This window comes from Colius striatus, chromosome 5 (assembly GCF_028858725.1).
Source record: "Colius striatus isolate bColStr4 chromosome 5, bColStr4.1.hap1, whole genome shotgun sequence".
Lineage (NCBI taxonomy): Eukaryota > Metazoa > Chordata > Aves > Coliiformes > Coliidae > Colius > Colius striatus.
This window is the reverse complement of record NC_084763.1, coordinates 12831026-12849916: the sequence shown is the minus strand read 5'-3', so window position 1 is coordinate 12849916 and position 18891 is coordinate 12831026. Positions and strand designations below refer to the sequence as shown.

Here is an 18891-nt window from a genome sequence, read left to right as displayed (position 1 = left end):
CTTTAGAAAGCTTTTGTCTGTCCATCTTGCTGTGGATCATGGAGTTAATCTTTATCGAGATGCTAATGAGATGGTAGGGAGGCCTGCCTGATGTCATCTCTTAGTTGCCTGACTACCTAAAATGGTAGTGAGGAGCAGTGATGAGTATGCAACTATGAGATGCATCCCTGGGGTGCAGGCAAGCATGCGTTGGGTATTTGTTTAAGTGCTACCCTGTCACTTTTCTGAGTGCTGGTACTTATTTTACAACCACTTGGATATCTCTGGAAGCCGTATGGGTCAAGAACCTCAAAAGTATGCACACCACTCATGAACAAGTGACTACTTTTAGTGCAGATCAGACACCTAAATACTTTTATGCACTTAGGCTTTAGCTTTCCCGGGCTTTAAGACCCCACCTCTACCGTAATAGTAGATACTGTTTCTCAGTTTGTTGTTAGGAGGGGTACATTCATAAGCTATGAGGTACTCTGATGCTTTGGTAATGATAGAAAAAACCTATTTCACTCTTGAGGTGAGGGAGCCCTGGCACAGGCTGCCTAGGAAGGGTGTGGAGTCTCCTTCTCTGGAGGTTTTCAAAACCCACTTGGATGTGTTCCTGTGTGGCCTGATCTAGGTGGACCTGCTTTAGCAGGGGGGTTTGACTAGATGATCTCTAAAGGTCCCTTCCAACCCCTGCCATTCTATGATTCTATGATAAGTCCAATGCAAAAGAGAGATCTGTTACTTAGACCTAAGTGAGAACAAGTAAGTTTGAATTGTGTTAAGCCAGATCTGGTGACTGCTGGTGTACTTCTCACTGTTAAGAAGGTTGATATCATACTAGAGCAGGTGAAGAAGAGGGCTGAGAACCACTGAAGAAGGATAGTCTAATACAGTCCTGGAAGTGGCAATGAGGAACCTGGGAACAAAATGATGGGCTTCCACACTGCAAGCCAAAGCAGGGTAAGAAGAGAACTTCGTCATCCTAGAGAAGACCAAAAGGAACCAGCATATTTAATCCAGCTCCTCTCCTTCTTCTCTGCCCTGGTGAAGCCTCATCTGGAGTCCAATTGTGGGCTTCTCAGCTCAAGAGGGACAAGGAACTTCTGAAGAGAGTCCAGCTCAGGACCATCAAGATGATCAGGGGACTGAAACATCTTCCTTATGAGGAAAGGCTGTGGGAACTGGGGCTGTTTAGTCTGTGGAAGAGGAGACTGAGGGGGGATCTCATTAATATTCACAAATATCTAAATGGTGGATGTCAGGAGATTGGGACATCACTTTTTTCTGTTGTATCTAGTGACAGGACAAGAGGTAATGGAAAGAAGCTGGAAAACAAAAAGGTCCATTTAAACATAAGAAAAAAATACTTCACCAGTGAGGTGAGGGAGCCCTGGCACAGGATGCCCAGGGAGGGTGTGGAGTCTCATTCTCTGGAGGTCTTCAAAACCCACCTGGACGCATTCCTGTGTGACTTGATCTAGGTGGACCTGCTTTAGCAGGAGGGTTGAACTAAGTGATCTCTAAAGGTCCCTTCCAATCACTACCATTCTGTGATTCTGTGAACTGAAGGCAGAGAAGAGAGTGCTGTCTGGCAGTTAGTTGAGGTGAAGAAGGGAGAGAAATAAACACCACGCAGAGAAGCAGAGCGGTTTAAACTAAAGGATAGTGTTGGCACTAGAACAAATGAATATAAAATGGCTATGAATAAATCAAAGCTGGAAATTATTTTTTAACCAGCAGAGAAATGAGTTCCTAGAGACGCCTTCCACTAGGAGCATAGGGAGCAGATCACTAGTATACTTAGAAGATGAAGCTTGCTCTGTCCATGGCTGGTATTATGTATAGCAGGGCTTGCCACAGCAAGGGATGGGCCTAATGACCAGGAACTCTCCTCCTGCCTCTAACTGTATGTGGGCTTAAAGACAAATCTACATCCCCCTGTATAAAACCCTTAAGTAAGAGAGTTCCCTGCAGGACTTGCAGGTCAGGGACAGCTAATCCCTTTCCAAACCAGCCTCAGAGCCATCCAGTGTGTTACTGCCAGACACAGTCTCTGCACATTTCCTTTCTGCAGCCTTTGGGCTCTGCAACTGCCTCATGCAGCTGTGAATGAGCAGCATTTAGCAGCCGTTCCACTGTGACACCTCTTTGCCACTCACACTTACTCTCCTATGCAGCAAATCATAGAATCATAGACTCATTTTGATTGGAAAGACCTTCAAGGTCATCAGGTCCAACTACTCACGTCACACTGCCAAGCCCACCACTAAACCATATCCCTCGGCACCTCATCTATATGTCTTTTAAATATCTCCAGGGATGGAGACTCCATCAGCTCCCTGGGAAGTCTGTGCCAGTGTCTAACAGCCCAATGTAGAAGTTCCTCCTAATCTCCAATCTAAACCTCTAAACCTTTCCCCTTGTTTTCTCACTTGTTACTTAAGAGAAAAGACCAACCCCCACAACTCCCTTTCCGGTAGTTGTAGAGACTGATCATGTCTCCTCCCAGCCTTCTCTTCTCCAGGCTAAATAATCTCAGATCCCTCAGCCACTTCTCATCAGACTTGTGCTCCAGACCCTTCACCAGCTTTGTGGTCTGTCTCTGAACACACTCCAGCACCTCAATGTCTTCTTGTAGTGAGGGGCCCAGAACTGGACACAGTATTTGAGGTGAGGCCTCACCAGTGCCAAGTACAGGGAGACAATCACTTCCTTGGTCCTGCTGGTCACACTATTTCTGATACAAGACAGGGTGCCACTGGCCTTCTTGGCTACCTGGGCACACTGCTGCCTCATGTTCAGCCTCCTGCTGATTAACACTCTGGTCCTTTTCTACCAGACAGCTTTCCAGCCACTGGCCCAAGCCTGTAGCATTACCTGGGGTTGTTATGGCCCAAGTGCAGAACCCAGCACTTGGCCTTGTTGAACCTCATGCAATTGGCCTCATCCCATCCCTCCAGCTTGTCCAGGTCCCTCTGAAGAGCCTTCCTGCCCTCAAGCAGGTCTACACACCCACCCAGCTTGGTGTCATCAGCTAATTTGCTGAAGTTGCACACAATCCCCTCACTGAGGTCATTGATAAAGACATTAAACAAAGCAGACTATACTGGTTTGAGTGATATTGTGTGGCAGTACAGTCCAGGCGGAGTTTTGTGCTAAAAATGGCTTAAATGTTTCTTCTGCTTGATGTCAGTAGTGAGATTTAGTGAGAAGTTATTTAGCACCTCCTTTATAAATTTTTAAGATGCAGGGAGATAACTGTGAGAAGATAAAAGTGTGAAACTGTCATTGTATAGTTGAAATTAAACTGGTTTCTGTCCATGACGGCCTCCACTGTGCCACTAACTTACCACATGATACCAGTACAGCATGGTCTCCTCCTGACATACAGTAGGGTGGTGTTTATGTTAGAAAGCAGATTCAGGAGATTTTCCCAATGTTTTCTGCTTCACCCACCAAGCAATACTTTGCTTTCAGATGCAATCTCAGTTGCTTGTGACAGTCATTGTTTTTCCGTTGTTCCTCCTAACTCATTCCACTTGTATGAAGAGGCTTTCCTCCTGCTGTTTGACTACTGTGAGATTTGGCCTTTGTGTGTGTATTAAATAGCAAGCAGTCAGCTAGGATTTGCTTGGATACTCTTTTCTTCTAAGAAACATATGGAATAGGGAGATGAAACACTACGATTCCTACAGATCCTACCTCCAGTGTCACATCATCTACAATACAGAGTAGCACATACAGTGTCCTTTTTTATATGAGAATATGCAAGATTTAAGGTGGTCTCTTTTGAAAATGGTTTTTCTTGCCATGTAAGCATTTTTGCCTCCAGGACACTGCAGGTTGTGCTCCTTGTTACCTTGTTATTTTTTTTAGTTTCACTATTAGAGATGATGAGCCAGCTTCAGCCTTGATTTCAATAAATTTGGTGGCTTTTTCTTTTTGCTTTGGAATTGAAAACCATCTCAGATCTTCATCCTTCAAAGCCAGAGTGTTCTGAAACCAAAATCACTACTTAGGTCAGCTCCCTGTGTTCACTGTAAGATATTTTGGAGATGGATGATAATAACATTTTTTAAAGACAGAGTTTCACTAATGAGCAGTGAGGTGGCATGGAAGTGGCTGGTATTTCGCACAACTCCTGTTTGGCAGGTTTTTGGAGCTGTGTGCAACGGGAGATAGCTAATAGAATGCTAGCTTTTAACAGGGGCTCCTTTTCAGGGCTGAAATTCTTAATAATACCAAGCTGGTGCTTCAGAGCCTTATGTTAGCAAACCTGACACTAGAGAGTAATATTGGCTTTCATGCGCCTATTTACTGTAAGAAGGATTACCAATGTAAGTAAAACTTGCAGATTTGGGCTGACAAAATTAAAAGAAAAGCCTTTTCACACCCTGAAACTGCATCAAAATTCAATTTCACCAGAAAAAAAAAATCCTTCTGATCTAGTCCCTGGAATGTGACATTTCATGGGTGTAATAAGGTTACAAACAGATTATAAATTGAAACCCTATAAATCCTTATTGTACTGTACCAAAGCTTCTGCTTTGCATAATACTCTTATTCCTGGCTGTTCTTTGTTTTACAAGCTCAAAACTATTCACTCGCCCTCATAATAGAGACCAGGGAGCCAAAAACACCGTGCAAAATCCAAAGGTAATTATTTGAGCCAAAGAACCTGAATGCCAGAGTTCACAAACTTCTGAACTTTCCTAATTGACGTTGTTTGCACAGTGAGGCCTCCCTCATCCTTTAAACTTCTTGTAAATATTGCACATTGTTTCTGTTAAATGATAACAATAAAACATCCCGTTGTCGATTTAGTTCTGGATTTGCTTAGTTCTGCCTATGTGTTCATAGTAGGTGACTGATCAGTTTTGAAATAATATGTATCTTGAGTGAGTGGGGATGTTTGAATCTGGCCCTACGTGGTCAGGGTGACAAATGCTGTGAATCTCCTTATCTGAGAGCACTGCCTGTTGGCCTCTTACCTGTGCTGATTTAATGTCTAGCAAGTGCCTTCTTCCAGATCAGCCTTCCAGTATTTGAGAGCGTTTATACGTCTGCTGAAATATCACTCTTGTGTAAAAAGCAATTGAACAGCTCACCTGAGAGGTGAAGAAATTACCCAGATTAGTAGGTGATGTCACAGATTTGTTTCTTCTAGGCTTTACCTGAAGGTGAGAATCCTCAGAGGAGTTGAATGAGAATGAGATGGTTTTGCAGGTGAGCTCTCAGAGGCCACTTGGAGCATCAGAACAATGAGGGAAAACAGCATAAACAGGGGTTTGATGGTAGGAAGAGCAGATGGAGAAGGAAAAGAGTGCCAGGATAAGAGAGCAGGGCAGGTGAGTATGGAGGAAGACACAGTTATGCAGTGACCTGACGGTGATCACAAGATATCTGACAGGTGAAACAGTGGAGTTATAGAGAGGGACGAATGATCACTGTCTTGGACAGGCTTTGTCAGCTGCTGCAGTGATCCGCTGTTGGAGAGGAAGTGAGGAGAGGAGTTCTACACCCATGATAAAGGCCAGTTTTAGAGAATGTGCACACAGATAAAGCCTAGAGGTCTGCAGGGTGAGGACCAAGTTCATTTGCAGGGACAAAGAGAAAAAGCTTCCATGGTGCCTGAGTGTCCACACAGCTGGAAGGGAGGCAAAGTTGTCAACCCAGTGAACCAGCTTTCAAGTGTCCTGCATCGAGTGGAAAGCCTGTGATAAACTCAGTTGTCATTTCCCTCCTGGCTGGGTAGGTATAATAAAATAACACAATCTGTTGTGTTTACAGAAAGATTTAGCCAAGAGTTACTTCAATGTGTTTTGTCCCATTACTACTTCTCTTTCAGAAGAGTGAAAGTTAACCTCATCGTTCTCTCTCAGTGCTACTTTACAGCACAGGGCAGCTGTACACTTTTGGTACAAATGTGCATGGTACAAACAGACTAGAGATCTGCACTTCAAACACAAACTCCTGCAGATCACATTGTATTAAGTCCAGCACATCTGCTCTGTTCCTGTGCTCTGTGCCCCATCATGACTTTTAAGATACGCAATAAAGTTTCAGAGAAAAAGGGCAGTCAGTCATCTTTTATAAGCCAGGCATATCTGCTTGTCATGGTGATGCTGCATAATTGTGAACATAAGTGATTTTATTTGGCCTTCTGATTGTTTTGGGGGCTTTAGAAAAGACTGGGATTATCTTCTTCGTGTTCCAGTATGAACTGTGGAGTTTGTGGATGGCTGGCTTTTTCTGTGAACTGCTCTCGGAGTAGATACAGATTTCATCTCTGTGCTGCCATCAAATATCAACTCGGGCAGGATTTTGTCAAGTATCCGAATGGAAATCATCTCATTTGCTGCGAAATGCAGCCATCTAGTGGCACAGCTTGCAAGTTGGGCTGGAAAGTACAGCAATGGAAATTCCGACTCTGAGGCAGGGTAGCTCCAACAGAATCCGGGAGGATGAGTCAGGTCGCAGGATTTTGAAAGCCCGGGTGCAGAGTACTTTTGTTGTTTTGTGAAGCTGTGTAAAAATTCCAAACAGCTAAAGCTTGAAAAAAGTAACGGATCTTGAATCTGGCCCTGATTCATCTGTGTGTTTCTGCTCAGAAACACAATCGGTGACAACGAAATCCATATTTAAATTCTCTGCTGAGCTGGGTGTTAGTGAAGGGAACAGAGCAAGTGGATTTTCTGGAAGAGTAAAAGGTACACAGCCCTAGCCTGTCTCTAGATATGCTCACACAGGTGACACCACAGCAAGACACGTGCCGGTGTGTCAACAGGCTTGGAGCAGGTCTTGCTTCCAAAGACTTTCAGCCATATTTGGTAATAGCTGTCTTGATGGATGCTTCAGTGCTTAGAGGTTTTTTGCATGAGTAGGGTTTTGTTCCCCCTGCCACAACGTGTACACTAACCCAGTGTGTTTACTGAAAGAAAATATGATTAGCAGTGAGTGAATTAGAAGTTTTAGTGGAAACTTGGTTTAGCAGTTCTGTTGGTTTTTCAGGTTGGAGGATGTGTTTTTAAAGGCTTGATTTTGTATACACTTTTGTGTTGACTGGTATTTAACATAAGGCATCCCTGATCCAGGAAGATGTTACTCAATGTAAATTGCACAAGTGGTACTGTGCATGAGATTACACAGGACCCATGTAACAGCTTGTATCCCTGAGGCCTGATTCAAAGCCTCTTGATGCCAAACAAATTCATGGGCCTTGCTGGACTTCCAGTGAGACGTGTAGTTTGAGCCCTGTGCTAGATTTTGAGCACTGACAATCTTCTTACTCTTGTAGTGCTTCAGGTTCCCGGCTCAGAGCTGATCCCCGGGTGCCATTCCAGCACAAAGCTGCAGCAAGGCCAATGAGGATGTTACATTTCTGTTAAACTGTACTGTCTCTTCTACCCAAACAGCATATAAACAATGACCATATACACGGTGAGAAGAAAGAGTTTGTGTGCCGATGGCTGGACTGTTCCCGGGAGCAGAAACCGTTCAAAGCCCAGTATATGCTGGTGGTCCACATGAGGAGACATACAGGGGAAAAGCCACACAAATGCACTGTGAGTAAAGGGGCATGAGCTCCAGGCTTGGACTGGGGAGCTGGGCCTGTGAGGGAACAGAGCAGGACAGATGTTGCATTCCCTGCTCTGTTGTCTGTCACACTGTGGTTGGAGAACAGACTACCACGTCTGCTTCATTATCCAACTCATCCAGGTGACAAGAGCTTTCCAAGAGGGGATTCACTGGATAACTTGACCCACTTCCTCAAGTGTAAAGTGGAATGAAGCCCCAAAAGGCACTATTAAATGGGGCTCAGTTTGCTTAATTATTTAAAAGCACTTGTACAGAGCTGGGTGTTATTGCTGGCCACCAGCATCCTAATGGATTTCTGTCTCAGGCAAAGTACACAAATACTGTGTTCTCCTGCAAGAGAAGATTTACAAAATGCTGGAAGCGTTTTCACTTGGTTTGTGGTGAAGTTTGCCTGAGTAAATTAAAATCCAACAAATCAAACCAAAATTACATGGGGCAAGGTTATGAAGACTTGGAAAGTTTCTAAACTTTTATAGGTCAGTCTTTACCATTTCCTGAAAGTCTGAAGATTAAAATACTACTTTTCTGCAGTTTGAAGGTTGTACAAAGGCCTACTCCAGACTAGAAAACTTGAAAACGCACTTGAGATCTCACACTGGAGAGAAACCATATGTATGTGAGCATGAAGGCTGCAACAAAGCTTTCTCCAATGCATCTGACCGGGCCAAGCACCAAAACAGGACTCATTCCAATGAGGTGAGTAAGCACAGCTTCAAAAACATAATAAAAATCCAACCTCGAACAGACTTACAACATGGTCATAGCAACTGATTACAGAGGACAGGCACAGGAACCCTCAGCAACCTGAAAGGAATGTGAGTTCTAGATGACTCTAACCCACACAAACAGTCCCATGTCATACAGACCTAGTGAGGCTGAGGGTCGTTATTAAGTGTAAGAGACTCCTCCTATTAATTGAAGGAAGAGTCAAATGGAAACACACAGGGACAGATCCTGGTTTCCCAGAAAAGCTGGAATTGTGTTTCCCTCCAGGCTGGAAGGTCTGTCCCACTCCTGGAGCACATACTCTTGCTTGGGTCAGTGCTGGGGCCAGGGGGCTGCTGAGCCACAGCTCTCCCTATGTCTTATAGAGTCCCTTCGGGCGACTGCAGGCAGCTGAGGATAAATCTGCAAGGTCTGTAAAATTTGAGTTGCCCTATAAGTTCTGAGTTATGCCTTTTCCTTCTTCTTTGGGCTCTTTCACTCTTTCTTTTCATCCTGAACAGATGTCACAGAGTAGAGGTGAGGTGGATCTGATCTTTCAAAAAACCCAACTGTGTCAGTCACAGCCGTTTCCTAAACTCTCACTGTGACACATCTTTATTATTGTCTTTCCTGTTACTGCACTCCCTCTTTCAGGAATGGCACTGTCTTCATACCCTGGGCCTATTTCATTGCCTCCATTCATATTACACACAAAGTACCATCATCTCAGTCTCAGTCTCTCCTCCTTGACCTGTGTCTATAGTCCTTCACTTCTAGCCTAAACCTGGAAGTAGCGGAAGGAGAGGACATACCAGTATGGCAACTGCATGGTGTGGAAACCATAGCAGTTATATCAGTTTCCACAAGGCTTGTATCCTTCTCTAGCTGTCAAGTCTGTTACAGGCATTCTCTAGGGCTGGCAGGATCTCCCAGGAGCTTTCGTCTTCTTCCAGTCCCCTGCTCCCCGCAGCATCTCTTGAGTCACAGGGGAAGCAGAGAGCATTGCCCTGTTCCTGCAGCAAGTGCTCTCAGCACCTCAGCTAACAACTGCACCAAAGCCCAGCAACAGTGCTGTGAGTTGTCACAAAGGTAGAGAAAAGTTCACTGGGTCTCACCCAAAACTGACAGAGCTTTTTTTTCTCATTCACAGTCTGAACCAATCTGTTTGTTGCCTACTTGATGGGTAAGATCCTCTCAAACTTACAGAAATGCCCTTTACTGCCTCTCTTTTAAGGTCAGAATTTCATGTCTAACCAGGAAAAGAATTCTGCTGTGCATCATTGCTGGCAGATGTAGCAGCAAGGGAAGTAAAAAAATTGCTTTCTAGGTTATTTCACAACGAAACAAGCTAATATTCTTAGGCCATGTATACTGATGGAGTGCCATGAGTACTGTGGAGGGCTCAGACCCAACCAGTCACCTCCTCACAGTGCTACTTTTATTAAGTGCATAACCTCTAGACAGATTTAAAAGCAGCTGACATATCTTGCTGTGAATAAGCCTTACACACATGTAGAAGAGAGCTAACTGACTCGTTCTTGAATGACCTCTTGAGAAAACCTGCCTCAGTAGCTCAGCATTGACTTGAAATTGCTCAGGATTGCCATTTTTGCACCTATCAGATGAATAGGAGATTTTTTCTGCTGACATCAGTGGAAGCAGGCTCAGGCCTTAGATAGCCATGAAGCAGCTATGTTTGTGCAAGGCTCCTCAGTGCCATAGCTAAGCAGAAAACCCCTTTGAAGAACTGTACATGGGAGTCTCTTTTTCTTTTCTTGAAGGCTAGTTTAAATAAAACTTTAAAGTGGTAGTTTCTTGGAAACCAATAATAGAAGTGAGGAAAGAAAACTTTGTTTCCTGGGTCAGTTAAAGTGTTTAGGAAGGGCTCAACACTTCTTTCAAATCCTCTCATAACAGAAGAAAAAGTCTTTGCTAAGTTGCAAGACTGTAAATTTGCTTTATTCTACATTGCTTAGTGAACTACAGAAATTCACAGAGAAGTGTGTTCTAAAAAAAGTGAGGAGGTACTTACGCTAGTAGCACTAACAGTGCTAGCACTTAGAATTCTGCAGTGTGAAAATGCTTATGATACAGTACCCTGTGCTTTGACATTTTACTGGTGATCTGAAGAAGACAGGAAAAAAATCCTTCTTCAGATAATCCTGCCCAAATAAATGTCCCAACATGTTTTGAAGGGGGTTGTTTGCCTCTCAAGGAGTACTGGGCATGGTGGAAACAGGCTATCAAACTGCTGAGGGCAGCAAACAGGATAGAAAATTAGGCCATAAATTGTCATAGGTCTGTTGACTCTTCTGCTAAGATAAGTCAAAGCTGTGCCAGTTCTGAGAGGCTCTGCCCTCTGTAAGCTATACAGCATTAATGGGTATCTTTACTGGAGTGTGTCCAGAGACAGGCAACGAAGCTGGTGAAGGATCTAGAGAACACGTCTTCTATGGAGTGACTCAGGGAGCTGGGGATGTTTAACCTGGAGAAGAGGAGGCTGAGAAGAGACATGATCGTTCTCTATAACTACCCGAAGAGGGGGTATAGTGAGGTGGAGGTCAGTCTCTTTTCTCAAGTAAGATGTGGTAGGATGCCAGGAAATTGGTTCAAATTGCTTTAGGAATGGTTCACACTGGACATTAGAAAGAACTTTTTCACTGAGAGGGTTGTTCAGCATTGGAATGGGCTGTCCAGGGGGGTGGTGGAGTCACCATCCCTGGAGATATTCAAAAGATGCATAGATGAGGTGCTGAGGGACATGGTTTAGTTTATAGTGGTTGGCATCGATGATCTTAAAGGTCTTTTCCAACCATGATGATTATGTGATTCTATGAAAACAAAGGAGCATTAATAGGTTTGACCGGGGGCAGTCACTGTAGAGACCATAAATTAGATAAAAAATGCACTCTGAAGGCTTATAGCTGTAACACCAGCTGTGCTCTAAGGAGCTCTTCATGAGTCCCACGTGGAATTAAATCTTAATTTGTTTTTCCTGTCTTGGCAGAAACCATATGTTTGCAAGATACCGGGCTGCACGAAGCGCTACACAGACCCCAGCTCTCTCCGTAAGCACGTGAAAACCGTGCACGGCCCGGAGGCACACGTCACCAAGAAGCAACGGGGAGACATCCACCCGAGGCCTCCGCCACCCAGAGACCCAGGCAGCCACTCTCAGAGCAGGTCACCGGGCCATCAGACTCAGGGTGCAATTGGTGAGCAGAAGGACCTCAGCAACACTACCTCAAAGCGTGATGAATGCCTCCAAGTGAAAGCAGTCAAGTCGGAAAAACCAATGGTATGCAACACACCGCTCCACTCCCTTTGTCCTTTTCATTCTTGCAACCAGTTAATAATCCCTTTGTGAAATGCTCAAGCCCTAAACTCCACCTGGCAAGGTCGGGTTTTGTGAAGTTTTCTTCTTTTTGTTTACATTGTGAAAGGTTTTTAAAGCCTAAGAGATAGCAAATAAAAAGATGACGTCTAGTCTGTGCAATATGAAGTTAAGTGCAGTGTTGGCAACTCTCACAATAATTGATTCTCTTAAAGCTCCATCTTTTGGAATTTGCATATTATGAGAAAACTACAGTTTGCATTTTTAAAAACATGGGGGGTTTTCCACTCTTCCATTTACAGGAGAATGTTGGAGAAAGTGAATGCCGCAGGCTCAGAACCAGCATGCAGAAAAAAACCCCACAAATCCAAAAGACTAAAATGATAATGTTGATGATGTTGATTTTTGGACAACCTGGGGAAAAAGCCAGATTTTAGAGGGTTGAGTTTTTCAGGTCATGGATCACACTTATTCAGGATAAACTGATTTTCTTAAACAGCAGGAAGAGATCTTTTGACAACGTTAACTCTTTATTGTGATGTGACCTTGTACATTCACCTGAGAATTTCACTTCACCAAGTTAAACTAGTTCCAGTTTAACTAAACTAAGCTGAATTAAGAGTCTCTTCAGGTCTTTTAACTGGTTTACCTTAATGTATTGCATTAAACCAATATAGCCTTGAGTGCTTGAAAGGACTTTATTCCATTTTTTTTACATTCTGTCCTAAATAAAGAAGTTTTTTTATTCGCCTGCCTTTCACGTGCCATCCATCCTCTCTACAAGGGTTTAAACTAGCAAAGGCAGGTTCTCCCTCCTCTTCTATCTGGTACCAGCCCTTGGAGACTACAAATACAGGCCCTCTAAATTCTGCTCATGCTGTTAATCATGCTGCTATTCCAAGGATTACTCATTGAGTTACTAATAGATTGTGCCTAAGGCTTGTGCCCAAAATGTGTGGAGTATTAGCCTTGAATTCAGAAACTTCCAAAGGCCCAGAGTTAATTCCTGCTGAAGTCTAAAGGACGTCTTTTACTGTCTTTGTTGATAACTACCTCAGATTACAAAGCAGCAAATCCCATTCTCTTTTTTCATAGCTAGGTAAATCTGTAGGCATGTTGAGAGTAGGTGGTTTTAACAGGAATAAAATTCGGAGGAGAGGATGCTGATTTCTTACATAGTATTCAATATTTAGTGCTGAAAAATGTCTTCTAAAAACAGTTCTGGATTTCCCGCTTTTCATTGCTTGTATGAATTAAGATCAGTTTTCTGTTTTTCAACTAATCCGATGTCTTTTCTGTCTAATGTTCTTAAATGTCTTATTCTAACTTCCTAAGGACAGTGGGTAATAAGGTGAGGGCATTTTAATTTTTCTGCTGTTTTTTCTTATTGCAACATTGTTTATGTTTTTATTTTAGACTTCTGCCTGTTGTCCAATCATTCCTTTATTTAGTAATGTGCATTCCATCAAACGCATTCCCAACTGTAATGTGCTGTGATATTTTGCAACACTTGACTTGTGAAAAATCTAACTTGTAGTGGTGAAATGTCTTCTGAAATGTTGTTGTACCTTCCCCTCTAGATGAGACATCCATTTTTTTTTCCTGTATTGGACATCTAGAAATGTGTGTTCCTCATAATACAGTACTTATTTCAGTAACTTCCTCACTGTGATCTTGACATGTGGCTACAAGAACAGGCTTCTGACCGTTATTACTCTTCTTCCATATGGCACGGAGCTACTGTCCAGAAGCACAAGCTCCCTTTTGTATAGTAATGGTTGTTTCTATTCTTGTCACTAAATCTGCCACGGCCAGGATTTGGAAACAAATTTGCTCAGTGTGGCCTCGTAAATTCTAAGTATCATCGTTCGAGTTAGAAATAATAAAATGGTTATTGCGTCTTAATGGGCTCCTCGGAGGCATATGAAGCTACAGTAGTGCCATGAATCTATCTGTGTCTTCATTCACTGATGTTAGAAGTACGAGCCATCACTACTACCTCAGAAGTTCTAACCAGCATTTCTCAGTAAAAGGTGCATAAAAATCACAGGCTTTCAGAAACAAAGAGATATATACAAAGCACAGCAGAAAAAAGACCCAAAAGATAATGAAACTGTTCTTGGGAGCAAAACGACATTGCATGCCCCACTGCTGATGCAACCTACCATGGGGTAGTACATCCAGAAACTTCTGTCTGTCTTGCTGTCTGTTTTGTCTGTCAGTCTATCTGTCTGAATTTCGGTTTGTTGGAGAAATTTTTCCATTCTTTTACAATAACTTTTACGAGTATAAAAAATAAACCAAACCCATGTTTCCCCACAGCAAGAATTCTACTAGAACACTGTTAAGAAAGAAGCTCTTGTGGCAGGTTGATACCCCTGTAGATTAGCAGCCTGTACCGTGTACTTACATTTGTAAATTTAGCATCATAAATTCTAATGAAACTAAGGGTTTGATTCAGCAGATCATTGCCTCCTCCATTCAGGGCAGAGATGGTGTAGGTTAGGTTTAAGAAGAGGTGTAAGTTAAACCCTAGTGCTGCTGGGGTGACAGGACATGGATAATATGATACAGTATTTTTTTTCACTGATGCTTTGTCCCTGTTTTGTTACGTGCCAGGATTTCAGGCCAACTGCTGCTCATAACAATGAGCCTGAAGCTTGGAAAATACTTACATTCTTTAGCCACAAGTCTAATTTAAAAAAAACCAACCAAATTCCGGTGGTGTTGGAGTCTTGTTTGTTTGCTTGCTGCAAGCCTAGAAGTGTAAATTAGACCTCATAACATGATTGGATTCTGATTGCAGTTTATTGAGCTCCAGCTTCAATTGAGAGCAGCATGTACCCAACATAGAGGATCCATGCATGCATACTTATGAATGACATGACGTATTAGAAGCAATTATGAGATTAACTGAAATAAATCTCACAGATATATTGTGTACTATCAGCAAGATAATAAAGTGGATTTTAATTTCAAGATTTACAATGTCATCCACTGCAGTTAAAATCAATATCTAGAAAGCCTTTTAATGAACCATCACTGTTGTCATTTAATGCTAAACTTTGCATTTGGTTTTCTTTGGCTCCATTTAGATCTGCATTTGCAGCAAGTGCTGTTGTTAACCATAGAATCATAGAATAGTAGGGGCTGGAAGGGACCTCTAGAGATCATCCAGTCCAACACCCTTGCTAAAGCAAGTTCCCCTCGGTCAGGGTCACAGGAATGTGTGCAGGTGGGTTTGGAAACCTCCAGAGAAGGAGACTCCATACCCTCCCTGGGCAGCCCGTGCCAGGGCTCCCTCACCTCTACATTGCTTTAACCCTTACAGTTCTTACGTTGTTTAATAGTACTTTCTTGATCCTCACGTTGTTTTGTTTCCTACTTCACCCCAACAGACATCTCAGCCAAGCCCTGGTGGTCAGTCTACATGCAGCAGCCAACAGTCCCCCATCAGCAACTATTCCAACAATGGGATCGAGCTTACTCTGACCGGTGGTGGTAGTGTAGGAGACCTCAGTGTCATCGATGAAACCCCAATCATGGACTCTACCATTTCCACAGCCACCACAGCACTTGGCTTGCAGGCCAGGAGGAATATGACAGGGACCAAATGGATGGAGCAAGTGAAATTAGAAAGGTTGAAGCAAGTTAATGGAATGCTTCCAAGACTGAACCCCGTTCCACCTTCCAAAGCCCCGACCTTGCCGCCTCTCATAGGAAATGGTGAGACACACGTAACAGGAGCGGCAATGCTTTTTGTCCTGAAATTCATTGCTTGCTAGCTCGAACTTGCAATCCTTGCAAAAGGGTAGTGCAGCTCATGAAACTCAGCAGCTGTCAGAGTGGTTCATAAACGGGTCACTCTGTTTATCCTCGCATTACAAGTCCTACTGCCTACCCTGAGAGAAGTCTGGTAGTCCCATGTTTTACAGACCAGGGGCTGGCAAGGGAGCTGTGCATCATGCTGCAGCTAAAGGTTTGGACTCAGGATGATCATAATCCTCTCTTGTTTTGAAGCAAGGCAGATAAAATAAATACCTGCCTGTTAATTGTGTGGACATCGTTCAGATGAGCCCTTAGCAAGGCACCCTTCGCATAGATGAGTTGGGCTGCCCTCTAAACTGTTTCTACATGTATAAGTAATCGTATGTACAGCTACTGCCGTACATCTGCCCCAGAGGGCAGATACTCATGAATGAGAGAAAGGCGAGACTGAACTCTGAAGATCCATAGTTGGTTTTGTACACAAGGAGCTGCTCATTGCCAAAATGCATGTCCCTGCTGCCTCTGCATGTGGCTGCATCTCACCCAGCAGCGACAGCCCAGGTTTTCTGAAACCTGTTCAATTGAAAGAAACTATGTAGAGTGAAGAAATGTAGTCTGTTAACTTAAAACCAAAACAAAACAAGGAAAACAGAAAATATGTTTTGCAGTTGTTAGGAGTTATTTCAACAATATTTCAAGAAGTCTTAGAAATGACCTTGAATAGCCTCCAATTTGTATGTTTTGCCATTCTCTGAGAATGCTGGCTCAGTTATATTTTGCCTATAAAAAACTTGGTTACCAGTGTGTGCTTCTGGCACATCAGCCAGCATAGCTGCACTGCAGGCTGGAGCACTATGCCAGCTGATGACAGTTTGTGGCTATGGCCTATATATTTTGTGTTGGGATTCACACTGAAATGTTATCCTTGAGTCTCCAAATTAGCTTTTAACCTAAGGACATAGTTTTTGTCGCTACTTCTTTTGAGAATGAGCATTGCAATGATTTGCTGTGATGATTCAGGCTCTTCCTCTGTGCTCCCTTTATTCCTTTACTGGGTGTTTTCTCTAGCCATCAGTTTAACTGTGACTTTTACCTGCAGGTACCCAGTCAAACAGCAGCTGCAGCGTAGGAGGACCCATGACTATTCTGCCAAACAGGAACGAACTCTCGAGCACGGACATCACTGTGTTGAACATGCTGAACAGGAGGGACAGCAATACCAGCACGATCAGTTCAGCCTACTTGAGCAGCCGCAGGTCCTCTGGAATCTCTCCTTGCTTCTCCAGCCGGCGGTCCAGCGATGCCTCCCAGGCAGAGGGCAGGCCGCAGAACGTGAGTGTCGCTGACTCCTATGACCCCATCTCCACGGATGCTTCCCGGCGCTCCAGCGAAGCAAGCCAGGGCGATGACCTGCCCAGTCTTCTCAGCCTCACCCCTGCCCAGCAATACAGGCTGAAAGCTAAATATGCAGCAGCTACTGGTGGACCCCCTCCAACTCCACTGCCTAACATGGAGAGGATGAGCCTCAAAACAAGGATGGCACTCTTAGGTGACTGCAGGGAGTCTGGAGTATCTCCACTGCCTCCAGTGAATGCCCCTCGAAGATGTAGTGATGATGGGGCAAATGGTTACAGCAGGAGGCATTTTCTGTCTCACGATGCTCTGGGAAATGGGACGAGGAGAGCCAGTGATCCAGTAAGAATGGCCTCCGACAATCTCTCTGTCCCTAGAGTCCAGCGTTTCAACAGTCTTAATAGCTTTAACCCTCCTGCTTTGCCTCCATCCATGGAAAAGCGCAACCTCGTTCTTCAGAACTACACCCGTTCTGAAGGCGGCCTCTTCCGCGGCTTCAGCTCCCCCTGTCCCCCGAGCATCAGCGAGAACGTCGCCCTGGAGGCTGCTGCTATGGAAGCAGGTAGCAGCCTGAATGATGAGGATCTCCTGCCAGATGATGTGGTCCAGTATCTGAATTCCCAGAACCAGGGCCTGTACGACCACTTGTTGAACAATGTCCTAGACAGCAACAAAATGCACCACAGCTCAGCATTAGGAAACAGCAACCCCAGCAGCTTTGACCAAGCCCCTGTTCCAAGCAGCCAGCAGGCAGGAGCTGAGGCAAACAAGAGCGACCTGCCCATTCAGTGGAACGAAGTGAGCTCAGGAAGTTCTGACTTATCTCCGTCGAAACTGAAGTGTACTCAGCGCTCCGCAGTGCAGCAGACTCGGGCCTTCGGGCTGTATAACAACATGATGGTCCAGCAGCAAAACCTGGCACGAAGCAATGTGGCCCAGCAGAATGGCTACCAGAACCTGCTGGAGGCCAACGGTTCCTGCAGCGTACAGCAGGGCATGGCTCCCAGCAGTGGGGCCAGTAATTGTTTCAGCGTGCAGCCCAGCAAGCCTTACAGTGAAAGCATCAGCAGGCAAGCAATGATGTCTGGGGCAATGGACAATTCCTGTGGTGCGGCAGTTCAAGGGCAGAAGCTGAGAAGCAGTAACTTGCCAGTGAGTGGGAACCAGCAAAATTTCGGCCACCCCATGGCATCCAGCGATCAAGCCACCAGTATGGCAAATGGGATGCAGAGCAGCAATGTGATGGAACAGGAATATTTGCCAAACCAACCAGTCAAAGATGGCGTTCGTTACCAAGGAGTCAATCAATCCAGTCAGATGATGCTGGGGCAGGTTAGTCCTACTTCACAAAGCAGCCTGTACCAGGGGCTCCAGAGTTGTCCACCAGTGTCTCACACCATTGGTAGCCAGCCCTCAGGTTTGTTGGTGGCCAAATGTTATCAGCCATGCTCCAATTACGGCAGCAACAGACGGCAAAACGTGTTGAGAAACAACCTGTCACAACAGCAAGGACACATAAGTGATGGCAACCAGACGTACAGGGTGAACACCATTAAGATGGAGATGCAAGGTCAATCACAGCAGTTCTGCTCTAACGTGCAGAATTACTCTGGTCAGTTATATGACCAAACCACGGGCTTTAGCCACCAAGCTATGAAAACAGGTTCTTTCTTTGGTTCGGAAGCTAACTGCCTGCTGCAGGGGACTACGACTGCAAATTCATCTGAGCTTCTTTCCCCGGGGGCTAACCAAGTGTCAAGCACAGTTGACAGCATTGACAGCAACAGCCTAGAGGGTGTGCAGATTGATTTTGATGCTATCATAGATGATGGGGACCATGTCAGCTTAATTTCAGGAGCCCTGAGCCCGAGTATCACTCAGAATCTCTCCCGCAATTCCTCACGCCTCACCACTCCCCGAGCGTCTCTTACATTCCCAGCTATGCCCGTGAGCACAACCAACATGGCTATTGGGGACATGAGCTCTTTGTTGACCTCACTTGCAGAAGAAAGCAAGTTTCTTGCTGTTATGCAATAGACATTAAAAAAGAAAAAAGAAAAAAAAAACCCTTAGGAGATAACAGATGGAAAAAAGACTCATATTTTTTAGTTGTGTATGTATTTTAGCAATCTCATCTCACCTAAATG

The 18891-nt window shown here is 44.3% G+C and overlaps 1 protein-coding gene across 1 annotated transcript in view; it reads left to right on the top strand.

Annotated features, from left to right (window-relative positions):
• GLI3 (GLI family zinc finger 3) overlaps positions 1-18814 on the top strand; it is a 208131-nt gene extending 189317 nt beyond the window's left edge. The window contains exons 11-15 of the mRNA XM_061996474.1: positions 7401-7550; positions 8116-8280; positions 11297-11587; positions 15022-15349; positions 16491-18814. Coding sequence (XP_061852458.1) covers positions 7401-7550; positions 8116-8280; positions 11297-11587; positions 15022-15349; positions 16491-18781 — 3225 coding nt within the window. The 3' untranslated portion in view covers positions 18782-18814. The remainder of the gene's footprint in view (positions 1-7400; positions 7551-8115; positions 8281-11296; positions 11588-15021; positions 15350-16490) is intronic.
• The last annotated feature ends 77 nt before the right edge of the window (positions 18815-18891 follow it).